Source organism: Amphibalanus amphitrite, unplaced genomic scaffold (genome assembly GCF_019059575.1).
Source record: "Amphibalanus amphitrite isolate SeventyFive unplaced genomic scaffold, NRLGWU_Aamphi_draft 001228F_arrow, whole genome shotgun sequence".
Classification (NCBI taxonomy): domain Eukaryota; kingdom Metazoa; phylum Arthropoda; class Thecostraca; order Balanomorpha; family Balanidae; genus Amphibalanus; species Amphibalanus amphitrite.
The window spans coordinates 162,974-184,057 of NW_024882721.1; the positions used below are offsets into that span (position 1 = coordinate 162,974).

At 46.0% G+C, this 21,084-nt stretch overlaps 2 protein-coding genes across 3 annotated transcripts in view; both read right to left on the reverse strand.

The window, feature by feature from the left end:
- The window catches only part of LOC122371285 (ER degradation-enhancing alpha-mannosidase-like protein 3), a 35,172-nt gene extending 29,857 nt beyond the window's left edge, over window positions 1–5,315 (reverse strand). The window contains exons 1-6 of one of the 2 annotated variants that reach the window (XM_043347467.1): window positions 4,769–5,315; window positions 4,118–4,163; window positions 2,877–2,977; window positions 2,462–2,501; window positions 1,941–2,053; window positions 1,377–1,530 (exon numbers count right to left, since the gene is read on the reverse strand). In XM_043347467.1, the coding sequence (XP_043203402.1) occupies window positions 1,377–1,530; window positions 1,941–2,053; window positions 2,462–2,501; window positions 2,877–2,977; window positions 4,118–4,163; window positions 4,769–4,962 (648 nt within the window). In that variant the 5' untranslated portion in view covers window positions 4,963–5,315. The remainder of the gene's footprint in view (window positions 1–1,376; window positions 1,531–1,940; window positions 2,054–2,461; window positions 2,502–2,876; window positions 2,978–4,117; window positions 4,164–4,768) is intronic. The other variant, XM_043347466.1, reaches the window with a different exon arrangement.
- Window positions 5,316–14,869: 9,554 nt separating this feature from the next.
- The window catches only part of LOC122371289 (G-protein coupled receptor GRL101-like), a 30,103-nt gene continuing 23,888 nt past the window's right edge, over window positions 14,870–21,084 (reverse strand). Inside the window, exons 14-17 of the mRNA XM_043347472.1 lie at window positions 19,880–19,989; window positions 18,910–19,090; window positions 18,456–18,576; window positions 14,870–18,011 (exon numbers count right to left, since the gene is read on the reverse strand). Coding sequence (XP_043203407.1) covers window positions 17,777–18,011; window positions 18,456–18,576; window positions 18,910–19,090; window positions 19,880–19,989 — 647 coding nt within the window. The 3' untranslated portion in view covers window positions 14,870–17,776. The remainder of the gene's footprint in view (window positions 18,012–18,455; window positions 18,577–18,909; window positions 19,091–19,879; window positions 19,990–21,084) is intronic.

The following is a 21,084-nucleotide window of genomic DNA, read 5'->3' on the forward strand; positions in this document are numbered from 1 at the left end:
GACGAGAGGCGCCCATTGCGAAGTCCTGAAGTCCATGCTACTGAAAGCCCGATTTCAGGTGTTTGACCGGACCTTGACCCGACCTGTGACCTCAAAATTCAACTTAAAAGTACTCATCTGAAGCGTCTCGTCGCGCTCTTTCGTTTGCCGCCTCGTGCGTTTCGCTGCGCCTATTGGTTCTCGAGTTATCGGCTGGGGGCGTTTAACGCCCCCCCCCCCCCCAGCAAACGGTGGGTGGCGAAATACCCCAGCAACTGCCGGGATAACAAGGTTAAATTGGCCAATATTCGGTCGTGCTGAACGATGAATAACCACCAAAAATTCACCTGTGAGTGACTTTGATCAATTGAAAAGCTGTCAAGAGATAAAAACCCGTACAAACGAAGCCATATCCTCATGAACTAATTGGCCGAGTTCGAACCATTTAAAGTGAGGGAAAAAGAGCAACAAACCAATCTAAAAGACACAGCACCTTACCAAATGTCACCTAGCAAACCCATCTCACCATCCCCAAGCAGCGGAAGCATCAGCATGCATTCTTCGTCGTCCAGCTCAGGCAAAATTCCATCCGATCCCCCAGTGATCCATCTCGCTTGGCTCAAACTGTTCCACCGGGTAATGTCGTAAGTGGGAGTCGCGAGAGGTCAGCCCACCCCGGCCTCACACCCACCCCGAGAGACGTGCTGAATGAAACATGGGGTAGACAGAGAGCTGGTGTCTACAATGGCAACTGGATGGCACTTCACACTCGTCCCGAGGCACATACGCCGGCTCTTCTAAAGGGAGGGTGAATTGGAACACACCTGGACAGTGACGTCTATTCGTACATCAAAGGCCGCTGCTGCTCATTGTTCTACTGTCTTCAACGCGTATTTTTCGTTTATCAAGGACTTTTAGTGTGTCCCATACAGTAATTGGGCTGCATTCCGAAATGTGGCTTCAAAGATGTATTTTTGACCCTTTACTTACTATGCCTCGTCCCGCTAGAATAACAAACATCCCCACCATTGCAATATTGACTAATATAGGTTGCCCCTCATATAATAAATTGCGTTAGAATTAAGCAAGTAAACGTGCATTTCAAACTAACTTTATGCCTAATTTAAAGTTCATATGTGATATAATTTTCAACTTATTGACCAACAGAACTATTACTAAGATGGGTGGGCCAGAATCTAAATAAATGCTAGCTCATAAAGTACATGAGCTGAATGGGGAGGGTAAGAGCGATAGCGAGGAAGAGAGAAAGAAAGAGAGGGAGAGGGAGAGAGAGAGAGAGAGAGAGAGGGAGAGAGAGAGAGAGAGAGTCGGAGACCGCTCGCCGCTCACAGCAGCCGTCTCAGTCTTCCCTAACGCACTGCACACACTCCACCTACCCTGGGATGCGGGATGCCCGTGGACGTGTTGAAGGCGGGCAGCAGGCGCAGACCCAGCTCCTTGGCCTTGTCCAGCAGCTCGCCCTGGTACCATGCCATCCGCCCGAGACGGTCCCGCGCGTACTCGGAGAGAATGTGACCAGACAGCAGACCGCTGGATAGAAGGGAGAGAGGGGTCAGATATATACTGTGGGTCAGACTAAAACACACACACAAGGAAACTCAGATGGACAAGCAGAGTAGAAAAGGTCAGATAATAGGACACAATAGCAGTCGTGACATTTAGTGGGACTATGTACTTCAGCTTTAAGTTTCATTCGCGGACAAGTCACTAAGGAGTTATGCCAATTTCACGTTGTTTAGTAGTCTACATTTGACTTCTGAATAAGACTCCACAAAGATAAATTGGTGAAGAGTCAGTCATCATCGCAAAGATGGACAGACAGACATAAAAGAAAAACAGATAGTCAAACAGTCCAGGTTGACAAACACTCTACAGGCTGACTGATGAACAGACTGACAAACAAACAGATCAGACCAACAAACAGATCAGCGTATCCCTACCCGAGCATGCGGATGTTGGTCTCGAAGACCGAGACGACCAGGTCAGCATCGAGCCGGACGTCTCTGATCACAAGTCGAACGGCGTGCTCAAGCTCGTCCAGTTCGCCGAGCACCTGTCGACAGAGATTGGGAGAGATTAGAGGGAGAGAGAGAGAGAGAGAGAGAGAGAGAGAGAGAGAGAGAGAGAGAGAGAGAGAGAGAGAGAGAGAGAGAGAGAGAGAAAGAGAGAGGGAGGGAGGGAGGGGGAGGGAGAGGGAGAGGGAGAGGGAGAGGGAGAGAGGGAGAGGGAGAGGGAGAGAGGGAGAGGGAGAGGGAGAGGGAGAGGGAGAGGGAGAGGGAGAGGGAGAGGGAGAGGGAGAGGGAGAGGGAGAGAGAGAACAGAGTATCATCTGCCGACAGAGGCGGGGACAGAGATCAGCGAGGACAGAGCATCAGCGAGATGGCGGGGGGAGATGAGAACTTCTCGAACACTTCTCGAGTCACATACCGACTCAGACACACGGAAACAGAGTCCTACTCACCATCAGGGAATCCAGTGAGTCGACCAGAGTCAGCGAGAAACTGTAACGAGCCGGGAAGGCGCCGGTGAATGTCACGAAATAACTAAATATAGATCACACAATAACTAAATATAAAATAAATAAATATAGATCACTGCTCACAAATGTTAGGCACAGCAGCTGATAAGCCTTACTTACAATGTGGTAAGCATTGGTCTTTTATTGGAAGACGAATAAATAGTGATACCAGTCATTCCTAAACGCTATGACAAATTCAGGAGCGACAAACTTAACTCAAAAATTCATCAGATCTCACTCTGGGGAACATTCCAAGAGCAGCCACACATACATAGACCGACCTGTGTATCGTCCTTCCAATGACCAATAATGGCCTTAAGGGCATACACTACCCTCCCTGCACTACAGGATGACTTACTTGCCCAGCGCCTCATCAATGTCGCCTCTGCTGGGCTTTGTGTGTCTCCAGCGGCCCTTGCACGAGAGAGGCATCAGCTCGTCGGCAGGGTAGGCGTTCTCCTGTGGGCATGGAGGACATGGTGTGGGTCACCAGCCTGGGAAGTGCTATTGCCCTTGACAAGAATGAGAGGAAGGTGAACTCGGTGATAGCCACATATTTTATGCTTGTAGCTGTGCGGGGGTAGGACGTATCAGGAGAAAATATAACTATTAGCAAATTTTCTGACACATTGCTGAAAAAATAAGCAAGTTTGGGATAATTTTAGTAAAAATAATTGTATAATATGTTGCATTGACTCCCCTATTACTAACACTTCACAAATCATTAGAATTTGCAATGTTTAGTTATCTATGTATATGTTGCCAGAATCAATCACTTTTGTGTGTCTAAACTGATTCATTGCTCCATCAGCCACCGAGAGCACTAAAATGAGCACAAATGAAATAGCAAAAACTGTGGAAAATCTCCAAAAAAGCCTTCATCAGCATACTGTTGTGAGGGTAATGGCAGCTCAAAATGATGCCAATGAGATCATTTTGAGTCAATCAAAACTTTGATCTATATGTCACTGATCATATAGATCAAAGTTAGACCTTGACCTACATGAATTGAAGCGTTTGAGGCATGCAGCCTGTCCCGTAGCTCAGTTGGTAGAGCATCGGACTCCCGGTAGTGAGAGCCCGGGTTCGAGACGCTCCGGCGCTCGATATATGAGACTCCTGACGGGGATGGTCTGCGGTTGGTGGGAGCAGCCGCAGCCAGTTGAAGTCAGTTGAGTGGGACAGGCCGTGTCCGGCTTTGAAGGGCACGTTAAACTTTGGCATCTAAATTCTCCCGTTACCCGGAATTGCGCGATCGGACGGTAGGGGTCGGGGTCTACGCAACAAGCTCTGCTTAGCGTGGACTCCGGCTCTGTCAATCCGTCCATTCAAACATTCGAGCTAAATTTATAAAAAAAAATGCAGAACTTGCAGAAGTAATCAGCAGTAAGGAAGCTGGGTGTGGCTACACTGTGATGAGAGAGAATAATGGTTCTATAAAACTATACCCTAGGAAACTAGCTAAAAAAAAAACTCCAGACTGCCAATTTCAGCAGGTGTCTGTTCAATCTATGTAGGCAACTACCTTTGAATACTAGCATCCTACATCATTTCCAAGTTCCAACTAGCAAAAAGGTTAGGTACTTTACATACACTTACCATATAAGCATTATATGCATGGAAGAACATCTCTTTGGCAACATCCCTGTGAAAAGAATGGATAAATAAATCAAGCTCATATGGATTAAAACCTCACTGAACTACAAATGACTGAAACGTGGTTTAGGCATTTGTGTTGTGAGTTTCCCTACATGAAAACTATCCCATGATTTACATGTAACTGAAGAGACAAATGGAATGAACACAAGATACTCTAATTCACATATTATTTTATTCATGACTCAGAAATATAAAACATCAACTGCATTTGGGTTCTGTTGCCCACCCACTGGAACACTGTACATAAACATGATACCTACCTATACAAATTGTCAGGGAAAACCTAGTCTAAGTTTCATTTAGTATGTAGCAGAAGAGAAACTGTAACCTTTAAATTTAAAGGGGATGCATACCAAACACACTGCCCAGTGAACTTCACTGCCACATATACCTATAAGAACATCAGAAAATCAGCACACACACTGGTCCCACATCAAATACTCCACACCAGATCCTGATTGATCTTTGTAAAGCCACAATACAAGGAGCTCGATAAGATCGGGTAACACAGGCCATTACCTATGCCTAAAAATCCTGAAACCCCAGGGTAAGGTTAAGTAAGGTAACGTACTGTAAGGTATAATTGCTTACCTGAGATGGTGTTTTTCAGCAGCTGTCATTGAAGATACAAATAAGCTATGGGTCTTTGGAAGTGTGGCATTTATAGTCACAGTTTCAGCAGCAGATGACACAGAGCAATTTATTGTGACAATAATAAGCACACTTAGCCTCAAAAACTTAACCAAAGCTCTGTGCCCTTCTCCATTCATGAATGGCCGCTTCATTATCTTCACTTTATGAATCGAAGTACTGCCTTTTGAGAAATATGTTCAAGATTTGCAGGGCAAGGCCTCATCAAAACAAATCAAATAAATTGTACCAGCACTGACCCACAATTCAAGAGTTCACATTCTGCATTGTCACTATGAAAATACTGATGTATTGACAATGGTTTCCACTTTCAACAAGACTCCATCAACTTCAAGTCCGAATATCACTCAACGAGCCCATCTCCGCAGCTCCGCAGTTAAACACCGCAATTCAAGCCAAATTGAAATACCTCTTTACCCACAACACAGTTTACCATGCGAAGTATAGCAGACAGCAAGTTTGACAAGATTGATAGAGTAAGCTGTACTCGGTAGAACTGGATTCCGCTAAGTTATCCAATCAACAGTACCAGATTTGTCCTTGTGCTATTTCCACCGTCTTCTACTTCTTCTCAAACTCGCAATATTAATTTGTTTACATTTATGACGCACATTGACCGCTTGAAAGAAGCGGCAGGGGCATTCCACGTCAAATCGAACAAAAATCGGCTGTTTTGCACCTTACCATCAGCGATTTCATTATAAATTTGTGAGCGAGTTCCTGTGTCGCCCCGGACATTACATTGATGTTTTTTTGCACATTCTGACCACAGGTCTTATAATATAGGGCATCAAATTTTTACAAAATGTTGCATCTTTATATTTTTGAACGACCATAACTTTGGTTGTACTTGTTTGATTTGAATGAAATAAACCTTACTGTTTAGGTAATTTCTTAAGCATTTGTTTTGAATTGCATCGACTTAAATATATGACCTTGAAATTTGCTTAACTCTGTTCTTAAGCACAAAAATTGAAATAGCAAAAAACACGCCACCTTCGATTTGGCTCATTTTCATATATTTTATTGCCTACCATATTCTTAACAACCTGTGAAAAAATTAGAGTGGGCCATTCATAAGTTTTGAAGAAAATGGCACATATGCAAACGTATGTTAGCACGCGCAGTGGAGGGGGAAGAGTGAATTTCGCCCCACCCCTCCTGTTTTTCGCCAATATCTCATAATATTGATGCGAAATTACTTATGGCTACCTGTCCAGAATTGAATTGCACATCTCATCGTGCAAGCAATAAGAAAATCGGTTCACAACTGTTCTAGTAATAGCGGTGTAAAGTGAACATCCTGTCGCCGCGGCGACGCGGCGACTCGGCAGCCGGCGCCGACCGCTACGCGCCGCCTGAATTGTAGACTGTGCCGGGAGGGAACGGAACGGTTCCGTCTTTACATCGCGCTCCTTACCGCTGATTACGTTCGATTCGCGTCAAATTTTGTGAGAAGACTAAGAAATGTACAGGCAATCTTATGGCGAAAGAATTCTGAAAATAGGTTGGTAAACAATTGAAATATGAACGTGTAAACACAAAATTGTGACTGCTGCGTTTCCCGCGTCGGCCGATCCCGCCTCAGCCGGCGACATGTTACTCTTAGCAGGACTCTAACTGCCATATTTATTATCGGATTAACTAGAAATTCCCCATACATACTCAAAAATGTATGTTCTTTCGTATAGTGAAGATCAAAAGACGTGAAGATATCGTTGCGTGATAATGTTTTCGTTGAATTTATTTCATGATGCATTTCCACACGGCTCAAAATTCACCGCAAAATACCGTTTGCCTGAGACACTTTTACAATGGAACGTGAATGCTTGACTACGATGACTATGCATTTCCATTCTCGCAGAGTTTGGGATATCACTAATCAGCAATCATTCATTTCAGAAAGTGTACACAAGCAAGCATGTCTTGACTCTGTCTTTCAAGGTCACGCGGGGTTGCGTGATGTTGATGCATGAAAACGGCGTTTGCCGCGAAAGTTATGAATGGCCCACTCCAATTTTTTCACAGATGGTTAGGAACATTGTGACGGACATAATATGTAAAAATTACTCAAATCGAAGGTGGCGTGTTTTTTGCTATTTAAATTTTTCTGTTTTAATTCAAGGTCAAATGCATTTAAAGGTCACTTCAATTTAATTTTATAATTAAAAATCAAAGCCTTATCAATTGCCTACAAGACCCTGTTAATATCATTTTGATAGCAGAAAAGGAACCAGAGTTATAAGCATTTAAAAAAATGATGTGTGGCATTTTTGGCTATATTCGATGACCTATATCTCGGCGATACGTTATCAAATTTCGAAAATATTACACGTAACTCAGTTTTGAACCATGCCCAGTCTGCCTACAAATTTTCAGAAAAATCGAAGGGGATGACGGATTTCGGTGTTTGATTTGACGTGGAATGCCCCGGCAGCGAATTGAAAGATAGGGTATCCCAACAAATGCACGTACCCACAAGCACTCGAATAATACAATGCATAAGCGTAGGAACCATGGGTGCAAGGGTGCAGCTGCACCCACAATGTTTCTCCAGTGGGTGCAGACAATGTATTCTGCACCCACAATAGTCTGAACCAAAAAACCCTTTTCTCATCAACACTACTTCCCATGCACCACGGCAAATTTAGGATATGCTGCCCACTATCCATCTTTCGAAGCATTTCCTATTGTGATTGTCTTCAAAACTTACATTTGTGCTGAAGAAAAAAAGAGAAATGGAGCATGTGATTGAGCACATACCAGGGGCGGAGCTTCCTATACAGTTGCTGTTGGTGGGGCGGCTGCCCCACCAACTTGTCATCATTCCCCACCAATAAACGTTTTGCCCCACCAACTTACGCTGATTTGTAGGGCTTTGTTGCTTAGCAAACCAATATTTTCGCATTGAGGAGCTTTGAAATGTCGTGTAATGCAAAATATTATCTCTGTAATGAAAAAAAGAGACTCAATGTTGCACTTCACCTAACTTAACAATCGGACATTTAAAGACATGATGTGGAGATGAATTGTGAATTAAAATGAAATCGGACTTACTCCACAAGAGTTCGTTGGGTCGGAGCTTTCGAATTGTATTACAATTCTTCGTCAGCGAGAGTCGTATCGGATGTTAAGATCGAATCGAAGGTACAGTGCGGATCGAACAAATATGGGTCGGACAGGAGGGTCTCTGAGGCAACTAGTTGGTCTTGACCACTTCTCTTGATGATAGAGACGGAGCAGTTTCCTAGGTCGACAGACCTTCTGAAAAAGTATCGCGAGCTCTATCAGGAAATGCGGGCACAGTTTATTGCCCAGGGCCTGGACCGTGACCCTATGTCTGACCCTGAACTAGCGAGATACCTGTCTCGTGGGGGCAAAGGGAGCAAGTAGGGAAGTGGAGATGGAAGTTTTTTTTTCTTACTGCCTTGTGTACAACGCGTGACCTGCAGTAATACATTAGTGGTTTATAAACAGTTGGTCTTGAAATAAACATACAACCAGTAAAACGCCTTTTGGGCGAAGAACGAGCGAGCGAGATAGTGAGCCCTGCACGTGCGGAAGGGCGAGAGGGTACTTCCAACGGGCTTGCGCAAAGCACCCTTCTAACCGGTCGCTAGCGGTGTACCAAATTTGAACGCAATCGGCCCAGCCGTCCCTGAGATCTGGAAGCGGCATTCTGCACGTGCGCACGTGCAAACGGGGTCCAAGCTGACTTTTGCACGGCACCCTACTAACTGGTCCCCAACCGTGTACCAAATTTGAGCGCAATCGGCCCAGCCGTTCTCGAGATCTGGAAGCGCCCCCTGCACGTGCGCACGTGCAGTAGCACCTTAACCGCAACACATGGGAATGCATTGTCTGGTGGGTGCCTACCTGTATGCCAAGTTTCAGCGAAATCGCCCCAGTAATTACCGAGTTATTAAAATGGGAACAAATTTGACACCTCTTATTGTTGTATTTTGCACGTGCACTGGGGGTGACCAACATGCATCGAGAGTATCCTATTTTTGGTAGAAGGGATGCTGCTACCCTACAAAAATTACCGCAAGCCAATCGCCCAAGCGGCTGCTGAGATATGAGCCTCTCAAAATCACTACTTTTGCAAAACAGCTTGAACGCCCTTGACTTTTCACGTGGCACGTGCCACGACGGTCACTGAGATGTATCAAAAGTAGTCAATTACGGGGTAGAAGGGATGGGGCTACCCAACAAAAAAGACCGCAGGCCAATCGGTCCAGCGGTTGCTGAGATATAAGCCTCTCAAAAGCGTTACAGGCCGGGCCGGGCCGGGCCGCTCATACTGAGATTTTTCCGTTATATTGAAAAGACTCACTTCGCTCGCTGCGCTCGCTCGCTCGTAAACACTGGGAAACACGTGAATAATACCAGTAAAACGCCTTTTGGGCGAAGAACGAGCGAGCGAGATAGTGAGCCCTGCACGTGCGGAAGGGCGAGAGGGTACTTCCAACGGGCTTGTGCAAAGCACCCTTCTAACCGGTCGCTAGCGGTGTGCCAAATTTGAACGCAATCGGCCCAGCCGTTCCTGAGATCTGGAAGCGGCATTCTGCACGTGCGCACGTGCAAACGGGGTCCAAAATGACTTTTGCACGGCACCCTACTAACCGGTCCCCAACCGTGTACCAAATTTGAGCGCAATCGGCCCAGCCGTTCTCGAGATCTGGAAACGCCCCCTGCACGTGCGCACGTGCAGTAGCACCCTAACCGCAACACATGGGAATGCATTGCCTGGTGGGTGCCTACCTGTATGCCAAGTTTCAGCGAAATCGCCCCAGTAATTACCGAGTTACTGAAATGGGAACAAATTTGACACCTCTTATTGTTGTATTTTGCACGTGCAGTGGGGGTCACTCACAATAGATGAAGAGTATCCGACCTTTGGTAGAAGGGATGCAGCTACAATATAAAAATGACCGCAAGACAATCGCTCAAGCCGCTACTGAGATATGGGCCTCTCAAAATCACTACTTTTGCAAAACTGCTTGAACACCCTTGACTTTTCACGTGGCACGTGCCACGGCGGTCACTGAGATGTATCACAAGTAGTCAATTACGGGGTAGAAGGGATGGGGCTACCCAGCAAAAAAGACCGCAGGCCAATCGGTCCAGCGGTTGCTGAGATATAAGCCTCTCAAAAGCGTTACAGGCCGGGCCGGGCCGGGCCGGGCCGGGCCGGGCCGGGCCGCTCATACTGAGATTTTTCCGTTATATTGAAAAGACTTCGCTTCGCTCGCTGCACTCGCTCGCTCGTAAACAGGATGCACACTTACTAGAAAAAGCCTGTAAAATGGGTATAAAACACACTAGTAAAATATCTAATACAAAAATATAGGCAGGTGGGTAAAAATACAGTTAATGACATGTTAATGACAGTTAATGACAGTTAAAACTAGACTAAGATATAAAATATCAAAATGATAAAATCTATAAATGAACTTTTAACGGCAGAAACGGCGAATAATGGCCTGTCTTGCAGCAGGGCACCAGAGTTGCGGTTCACATTAGCGTCATTGGGTGACACTAGGACGGCTTCCCGCCGTCCCACGGTACGAATGTAGGCCGATTCGAGAAGGAGTCTCATCTGGTGGTGGCAGGCACGGTTCAGGATTTTGGCGTCGTCGAAGGCCGGCGTGCAGTCCCGGTGCGTGCTGAACGCTGAAGCGTTGGCTCTGGAGCGGACCGAGCCAGCCTTGGGGTACCTTTTTGTACATCAATTTTGGACAATGTGTGAATTTTTTGACCCCAGATCATGTCAGGTCAGGTCACCAGGTCAAGTTAACTGACCAAGCCTAAAAAAAGTTTGCAATCATGTCCAGCCTGCAGTGTTTGTCAGAAAGGTTTCAAACTTGGTGGATTGCATGATGTTATGGGCGCCTACAATTTGTATATCTCGGATTTTTTATATCCGTGACCTAAGGTCAGGTCAGTGGCGTGACCTTACCATTATAAGTCAATGGAGAAAAATGAAAATGCCTCTAGATCCGTGTGTACGCATAGGAACAGTCCAAATATTTTAGAATCACAATGATTTGGACCACCCGTGATGACCAAGGTGTCATTTTTGCTGATAGCCTCTACAAAGGTCATCCGAGGTCATTTGAGGCTACAGACAGATTTTTGCCAATAACTCGCGATTGGAAAGAGATAGAACGCTGGGGATGGTCTCATTGTGTTTGTCTTGTTGAGACGCATCGACTGATATACAACATGACCTTTTCCGGTCAGGTCACGACCTTGACCTGAGGTCAAATTTTCAAGTTGACCTTTCGAGGTCAACTTATAGTTCATTCGACGCGTCTCGGCGAGAGGAACACGATTCTGGCAATAGAAATGTCGTGGCTTTTTAAGTCAAAAGTTATTGTCGAAAAACACTTTTTGTAAAAACAGCTATTTTTGGAGTTTTTGCCCTCTGGAGGCTAAACCGCTGACCTGAGGTCAATTTTGATGATGACCTTTTCAAAAGAAGAGTTTAAAAGCTATCGATTGCTGTTCCATGCGTTTTTCTAGCTATCATAGTTCCTGAGATAAATGCATGTTTTCTGAAAAATATTATGACATTTGGCAAATTTTGACCTTGGATGACCTCCAGTGACCCCAATATTGCTCTAAGATGAAAATGACCTGAATACTTTCAAACGCACGCATCGAGAGCTATCGATTGCTTTTTTCCGCATCTTTCTAGCCCTCTTAGTTTTGGAGTTAGAGGTGGGTGGTAACATATGCCCCCCCTCACTAGGGCGAAGTTGGCTAAGACCGCCACTGGGGCGCGGGTTAACAAGAAGCCTGAAGACGAAGAAGCCTGAAGACGAAAAATAAAATAAAATTTAATAAAAATAAAAATAAATTATACCAGCTGCACCGCACCCCCAAAAATAATGGGCAAAAATCAAACCGAAGAGCTTTTTTTGGAGGGGGTACAACACTAGGCCGCGACCTGTGGCCCCTCCCTGAGCAAAATCCTGGCTACGTATGTGATAAATATGTAAAATAGAAATATGGAAACGAAAAAAAGGAAATAGAAAAATGCAGCCAGCCAGCCAGCGAGGTACAAGATCCTTCACCATATCCTACCTACCGTTTTTTTCTTCAATACACATGCTTATTCAATAACAAATTTGTTAAATAGGTCATTACTAGCTTTCACTCATATTCCAAAGCACACCAGCATCAAGCATGAACCTCTGACCTCTGGGTAATGTTCGCAGCCTCCGACCTCTGGTTCGCGCCTACTGAACCAAAACGCCGTCTTCAGACATGCATTCAGGTAATCAGTGCAACCCATTTCAATTTCTGGCAGCTGTACGAATAAGACGTAGCTTACAATGTAGGTGTGATGAGCAAATAAATAGAGAGAGAGGGAGAGGGAGAGAGAGAGAGAGAGAGAGAGAGAGAGAGAGAGAGAGAGAGAGAGAGGGAGGGAGGGAGGGAGGGAGGGAGGGAGGGAGGGAGGGAGGGAGGGAAAGAGGGAGGGAGGGAGGGAGGGAGGGAGGTAGAGGGAGGGAGAGGAAGAGAGGAAGTGAGAAAGAGATAGAGGAAGTAAGAGTGAGAGAGGAGAGAGGGAGAGAGAGGGAAAAGAGGCGGTATCGGATCCCCATAATGCCGAAGCGAAACCAGTAACCATTACAGCACCCAATATGTCTGCCTTCCCAGCCTCTACGGGGATCCGTCTGCATCTCATATATTCTTGTTAACCACGATAAATATCACCTTACTAAGCTGCCCCGACCGTTCACCTCGTTTCCCGACGGTGAATCGATCATGTGGCGACCAATATGCCGGATGGACGTAGGTCGTAGGCCTACCCAGCTTGTTGCCATTCCTTTATTGTGTTATAAGAAAAATAGACATCTCCTTTGCAGATGCCAGATATCACGTCGCTATGTCGCTAATCATAGGAACATACAAGGAAACAGGCTGAATGAACGGCCCTTTGAGTTGTTACGAAAATTGAGTAGGTATTCCAGGCGCATCTCGAAATCGTGTCATGCGGTACAGCATACCATTCCAGGCATATACTGGTGCTGCCACCCTGCCACCTATGGTCAGCGCTGCGAACTATACAGCCACCGGGAGCCTTGCGGCGCAGTATACCATCGCAAGAAAGTACCATTTCTGCCATCTATGGACGGGAAACTAAACTAACTACAGTGAGCACTGCGGTGCAGTATACCATTGCAGGCGTGAGCGTCTAATGCCATCTAGCGACAGCGATGGTCGTTCATTCAGTATGTTTGGGATATATCAATGTGGCGTTAATCGTGACATGCAGCATAGGTATATCTGGAAGTGAATACCAAGTGAACATCATGTTACCGGGTGGCCGAAAAACATTTTAGTAAGCTTTATGCAGCCTTTCTTATTACTTTTCGGCTGCTTTCGACAATTACAGCTATCACAACGGCAGGTTTCGAGAGAGGCCTGGGCCAGATTGCTGCTTCGCATGTCGTGTTGAGTGTTGGCCTGAGGCCCAGAAAGCGGCAGCTATTTTGTTGTAGTCGGGCCGGTTATGGGCAGCCTTACAAACCACCTCTTCGAGAAGAGTTCCGTGTTGAAGGGACATTAGAGGTAGGTGTTCGTAAGTTGGTGGGCCGAGCCAAGGTTTGAGTTTAGCAGCTAGGCGCTCCCTACCTCCTCCGAATGTCCAAAAATGCCGCGTTAGCCTTGGATTCATTGAGGATTCGATGTTAACCCGCGCACCGACGGGGGGGGGCGGATATCCGCCCCCCCCCCCCCCTGAGGTTTTTCGCGAATAGCGGGAAAACCGCGGTGCGTAGCGCCGCGAAATTTGGTATGACTATAACGTCATCAATTTTACACATGGTGTGCAAGTTTGAACTTCCTGCCTTTTAAGGTCAGGTCACCAGGTCACTTTGAATGACCCAACCTCAAGTCACTTTTTTGCAACTTTGTCACCGTGCCACAGCTACAGTAGATGTCGGAGGCCTTTGAAAGTCGCAGGATATTATTAGGTCATTAGTAGCTACAATTTGTATATCTCGGAATTTTGATATCGGTGACCTAAGGTCAGGTCAATTTCGCGACCTCCCCATTATAAGTCAATGGGGGAAAAGTCAACTCCCTGTTTTTACCACTAAAACGGGTCGGAATGGCCCCATATACTATACATGACTTCATATACAATCAACCTTCACTACCTTGAGGTCTGTTTTGCTGTTGGGCAGCTGTGAGGTCATGTGACGTCATCAAAGGTCACCAAAGGTTTTTGGCCAATAACTCCGTACAGGAACAAGATACAGACGCGTGGATGGTCTCATTGTGTTCAGCTCGTCAAGACGCATCGAATGATATACATGATGACCTCGAGGTCACGTGATCTTGACTAATTCGAAAGTTATTCGAGAAAAACTCTCTCCATATCTAGCGCCGCCATTTTGACTTTTTCGACCCCTGTGACGTCATCTTTGACCTGACCTGAAAATGACCTTAGTAAAAATTGTAGATCTTGGCCGTGCGTATCCGATGCCTTTTACCGCTTGTCGCTATCTTGCTTCGTTCTCGAGATCTCAGGGGGGGGGCGGTCATCCGCCCCCCCCCCCCGTCGGTGCGAAGTTGGCGCAGACCCCCGTCGGTGCGCGGGTTAAAACAACAGCGGTGGTACAAGCGGTACGAGTGTAATTGTTTTAGCGCATATTTGTTACCAGAAACCAAGCATATACCACACTTGCCGCGGACAATGATCTGCTGTCACATGGATGGCCTTCTAAAACAGACACTTTTTGAACGATTGCTCCATTCATGTAAGAGCATGTACATAAGTGCTAGTAGTCAATCGTGTTAGATTGGACTTCGTCCAGGTGAAAATAGATAATTAGCTACACCCGAACAGCATTCCATTAAAATAAAAATAAAAAAATTCGCCATCCAATTGTAATAAGAAAACACCTGTGGAATTGTGATAATGCCAAAATATTGTGATGCCCCTTTGAAATCAACTTCACGACGATAATTATCAATCTGATACGAAAAAAAATGTTTCTTTACCTTAGCAAATATGCCAGAAAGAATGCCCTTTGTCTTTTATTGATTAACACCAATGATTCAACACATTAGCACGATTGATGAACAAACGACAATACAAAGAACGAACAATAGTACCTAACGGAAAGTTTCGTCTTTTCTCAATACAAGCACATTATCATTTTACAGCATTCACATGAGCTCCGCCCTATTTTCAGTGAGCACATTATTTATGACAATGCTACTCTTGCTTGGCGCTCCATCTTAGCCGCTCTAGCAATATACATACATAAGGTACACTGTACAGTTGTATGTACATACATGGTTACAAAGGGACATAACAATACTAGGAACACGTATGGAGACATTCTCGTTGGTCAATATTACACTCAAAATTGACAAAAATGTCACAGATACACCACAAAAGATGTTTAGCGACTATACACCTATTTCATAACAACGATGCACCAAAAGTGGACAAATCCTCTCGGAATTATTAACCTTTGGTTGAATCGTAGAACTATCTTAGCAAAAGCGATGCCTCTTTTGGACAACAAACAGCATTTCATTATGCACAATGTGGATACAGCTTTTTCCACCACAACACCACCGTAAAACTATTATGTGGGTTTGTTATTTCATAACAGAGCGAGCTCCGTCGACATTGTGAAGCCTGCCTTACCTACATTAGGGTAGCACAAAAAGGAAACAGTTTACTAGACTCAGCGAGAAATAAAGTGTAACCAGTTCAACTGTTTTCATTTGGTCGTTCCTTACATTTGTGGATCTGCATTTTAGCTGTCTGTAGTTTACTGATGCACTTGTAATCAAGTTTATAGTGATGTTTTTTAATTGATATGGGTAAAGGCACAGATAACAGTAGTACTACAGTAGTAACAGTAGTACTACTGTTATCTGTGGTAAAGGTTTTATATATGTATTACAAGGTATTTCACAACCAGGCTTTGGAAACATCGACAAAACATTAAGCCTGTTACCTATTCACTACAATCTAATTTAGCTAATATAGCTGACCGCCGTGTCACAAGCCCAACCGCACAACCTCATTATGTTTGATAATGTACCAGCTGCGCAAAGAAACCTCACGCATTTTACGAAAAGATCACATCACAGGCAGTGCCAGTGCACTGTCCTGGTGAGATACAGACGCCATCACAACATCACGAGTAACAAACTGTAGCTTCTTTACATATTTCTTGCGCTTCTTTTCCCGAATATAACTAGTACACAAATGTCAGTGGAGCTCCTACAGTAGGACAACTACATTTCGTATACGCAATTGATGAGCCATAAATATGTACAGAGGCCTCTTGCACCAAAATCCTCTTGCACCAATGCTTGGATTATTTTGCATCGTATACACAATCCAAGACTCAAATGTGACAATTGGCGTGTAAAATTTACCAAGCACCTGTAGGATTATGTATTGGGCTATTGCAAACAAATTTACCACCGTTTGATTAGCTTATTCTGAAACCGGTTTTTCGATTCTACCTAGCTAGGTAGTTTGGTGCAAGAGGCCTCAGTACACATAAATAGAATATGCACCATATTACACCTTTTTGCACTCAAAATAGGCATCTTTTCATTCAATTTCGGCGAATTGCATTCAATTTTAGCGATCTCTCATTTGCTTCGAATAGAGGCATTTTGTTTTGTCATATGGGCTCTACTTTGACATCGGGCACACCACATCGATATCAGTCATCATTTCGGCAAGGGGCATTCAATTTAGACAAGGCCTTACGTATTTAGACGTTAGACATGGACTTAGACACGAGACATTCAATCTCGCCATTTTACAATCAAAATCGACATCACTCATTTGATTTAGACATTGCTTATTTAAAAATCGTTGATTAAGCAGTTTTTGAAAAATAAAGAAAAACGACCTGCTGGATGCTGGTCGTCCCAGTCGCTCCCAATCATGGTGCTCAGAACCTTATGTAAATAAAATTTGCCTACAGCACGGCCGGTAAATTCATCCGTACTCCATCTGCATCCTTATCCATCTGATCCTTATGATGCTTCGTTGTTCCGTGCTGATGGTCACCCATTGCACGCATGCAGAGTCGCTCCGACAAAAGCGCCCGTCCCGGGCTACCTCTGGAGCGGCTGTACGCGGTGCCGTGTTCAATTGCAGCGGGCCCGTCGAATGTCAGACGGGTCCTTGAATGCTGCTAACGCGCTTACGAGGCGCCCCACCCAACGCCGGGTCGGGGCCGCCCCGGGGCAGCGGCCGACAACGAGCACCGCCGCGGGCGGCCCACGGCCCGGACCACGACAGCAGCGCGACGGCGGACGGCAACAGCTCAACAGCGGCCACCAGTCAGCCCCAAAGTCAGCGGCGGCAGAGCCCACTAGCTGAGGAGCGGGGGAGGGGCACTCTTACATATCCATGAAAATACGTTATAGCTTTCACATGATAAGACAATTTTATCATAAATTTAAGGTAAATCTATAAAAAAGCCAAACAACCATTGTCTAAATTGATTGTAAAATGTCAAAGTCAAATGCAGTTCTTCATTTACAGCTGACCATTGTCGAAATTCAATGCCCCTGTCGAAATTCGACGCAACAGATCGAATATGAACCGGTGCTATTTAAAATTGATGAAATAATTCGAAATGTGTGAGGTATGTCTAAATGGAGGTAGCTCTGTCGATATTGAATGCAAAGTGTCGAAATTGAATGACCAGATGCCGATTTGTAGTGCAAAAAGGTGTAGAATATGCACCATATTACATAAATTATGGTTGAATAGGATTCTTCAGGTCCAAAGAACAACAACGCATTTAGCGACTTAGCAATAACACATAGCAGCAAGTCGCCGCGTATTATGACTATTCTCTCCCCGACAATTCTTCCACGTTATTACGTATATATCATGGAAAACACAAGACGTCAATAAACACCACAGATGACAAGTCATTCGTAAAGCTCATTGTTCCTCTTCTTCTGTCTTTGTCTTTGTTTCTGAGCTGCCTGCAGCTCGTGCTGCTGCCCCTGGGGCGGTGGCACTAGCTGGAACTGTCGGCGGGCCCCGCCGTTTGATTTGTGCTGCTGATCTATTTGATTTTGGTTGACCCCTAAGCTCTGACTGGTCCGCAGAGAATGTTTCTTTCCGCCTCGATAGTCAGTCAGACTTCCAGTCACTTGAACTCTGGCGTTCCACCAGGCCATGGGGAGAAGAAAGCAAGACAACACAGGGCGTTAGCGACAGGGTCAGTAGTTTACACAACGCCTTACAACTTCAATACATGTATAGTAAAGTGACGCAATGTAAAACACACACATCAGGAAAGATACCACTGTCCTCTTGAAAATTTAGATAGCACCTCTGGTCGAAAGGCAAACGTTATTATTTTCACAGCAGGCTTATCTGCCAAAATTGTCATTCATCATTGAAAATTAATTACCTTCTTGTCGGCGAAGGACCAGCCCATCTCAATGCAGCACAACTAAGCGTCCGTTACGTCTGTTACGTTATATCCGTCACTATAGACCCATCACATCACGTCCATCTCGCCATCCCATCACGTCCGCCCCTCCGTCACGTCACGTCCGTCCTGCCGACACGTCACGTCACATTATTTACTGTGCCTACCTCGGTCTCTGCCGCCGGTGTGAGAGAGTCACCAGTGCCACTGTGTCAACGGATTCGCTCTGCTGGGCTGGGCCGAACCGGTACACCCGCGGACTCCACTGCTGGTGCTCCTGGTCGTTTGCTGATCACACAAACGAAACAAGCGCAGGAAAACTAGAGTCAGATGAGAGTTTGAAACACAGTCTATTTAGTGTACTCATGTATAGGAGACACGACCCACAAACCAAGCAAAAATGCCGGCATACCAGGAAAAATGCGAATTAAATCAACTTTTGGAAGAGGCTGAAATGATGGTCGCGTAATTCTTTTCAGCAATAAAGTTGGGCGTTGTGCTTGGAGATGCAATGCGTTTCAAAAGCATTGTAACAAAGCGCTCACAAATGTAACTCTTTGTTGACATTGTTCCGTGGCTCGCCGCTCTATCTAACCCCACACCCCATCCCCTTTCACCCACCTCTGCCCTCTGTGACAGCCGTGGTGCAGGTTTTCATCGTGAACGACCGTTTCCAGGACACTCTGAACGTGTGCAGTCTCTTCTCGACCTGTTCCACGAACTGTACCGTGGATAGAGTGTAGAGGAGAGGGTTGACAGCCGCGTTCAGAGGGAGTACGAACACCGCCACCCAGGCGTATATCTGGCCACAGAACGGGATAAACGGTCAGAACTTGGTCTCAAAGGTCACAGCGCGATTATGTTCTTACCATGGAATGGACAGACCCGTCACATGACGGTAATACTCATGGATATAAAGGTAATACTTGACGGTACTGGGTTGTCAACTGTTACTGCCTGATGATATTTTGCTAACATGAAGGTTGCAAATTCGGGAAGTTAGGTGGAAGTTTTGTCAAATTATCCATATTCTATATCTCTCACTCTCTCTCTCTCTCTCACTTTCTCTCTCTCTCTCACTCTCTCTCTCTCTCTCTCTCTCTCTCTCTCTCTCTCTCTTCTCTCTCTCTTCTCTCGCTCTCTTCCTCTCTCTCCCTCACTCTCTCTCCGCTTTCCCTCTCCCTCTATCTCCCCTTTCTCTCTCCCTCTATCTCCGCTTTCTCTCTCCTCTCCCTCTCTCGTCTCTCATTCCTCAATGATCAGACGATAAGAACTCCAGTGCAGTACAAATAATCCACATTCCATCACGCATGTCGCCCATCGACACACCAAACATGAGATAACTCCACCTACTATCTACCCTGTCGTAATACGGATACGAATCTAATGACATCGCACTATCATCTTGGCACTATCCACCCGAGGAGAGATCGGACGAGGCTGCAAAAAAAGGAGGCGGCGATTCCCAGGGTGAAGATTCTCCACCAGTTATGACGTCACAGGATCTACCTGAGGCGGCGCGCGGACGCCGCAGAGAGAAGCGATTCCCAGAGCTATGATTGGTTGTCCGTTATGACGTCACAGGACCTACCTGAGGCGGCACGCGAACGCCGCAGAGTGAGGCGATTCCCAGGGCGATAATGGGGAGCCAGCACGCGGCGTCGGTGGCGACGATCAACGTCATCCGTCGTGCCATGGCTCCTGCGGGGCGGGGGGGGGGGGGGGCGGGTGTGTTAGGGCACGGCGTGGTGGGGAGTAGAGTCACGGAGTAGTGTGAACTTTGTGATACCTATCACTCGGGTCATCCACTTCAATTCTGGCCCAAAGCCGCTTTCTGCGTCACGGGATGGCGGGGGTCTTGCGCGGTGGAGCGTCTATCCATTTTAGATGAGCAGTAAGAAGATATTCCTTTCCGTCGTTTCCATCCTCAGCAGTCAAATCCTTTCCTCATCTCAACCGCTGGGCGGTCACCTTTATTCCAACTTTGGGCCAGGCCTATGGCCGGGTGCGGTGACCGCTAGCCGGGCTGGGTGCCCTGTCCACGTGAGGGGCTCAGTCCCGGTGGAGCACCAGGATGTCCGCCCAGGCCCCAGACCAATGTCTCCCCCTTCCTATCATCCTTCCGGCTCTGCAGTGATCTCGTCAGACCGAAAGAGCCTAGCCCAGCAAAACCCAAAAAAGTGAGAAGACGAATTATCGAGATCATGACAGGACTTTTCTTCATGTGTGCACAAACGAGCATGCCTTTTTCCGTCACAAACACTTTCGTGGTATACAGAATAAAGCGCCTCATTATTTTCTCCCCAGACGCTGCCGACGGCTACTTATATGAACGTTGATGGTAGGCGTCAGCCTGCGTCACACTAGCTCATTTGACAGAAGTCTTATTAGCGACGGTCTTTAGACAACGATCAAAGCAGCGCATATAACGCAGATTCAAACAGAAGCAAATGAGAGTTCATTTCCACGTAATCCGGTTCAGCATATATCCTATTGCAATCTCGCTATAATCCTATGTCAGTGGAAGCACGTGTCGGGCCTTTGCCAAGAAGAACCGCAGCTAATAGACTCGCTGCCTCGGGCAGCGTCCAATAGCTGGTGCGTTCCCACCGCCCTGTTCGTGTGACGAGTCGACGATATTCAGCCAGCATCAGTCTCAAAGAAATAGCTTGGCAGGGCATTTTCAGAAATTCATAAGTGGCGTTGAATAATGAATGTGTTCCAGGACGAGGTGAGGGTGAAATCATCAGCTATCAGAGTCGAGACAGAGGACGAAGAGGGCTGTTAGCGAGAAGT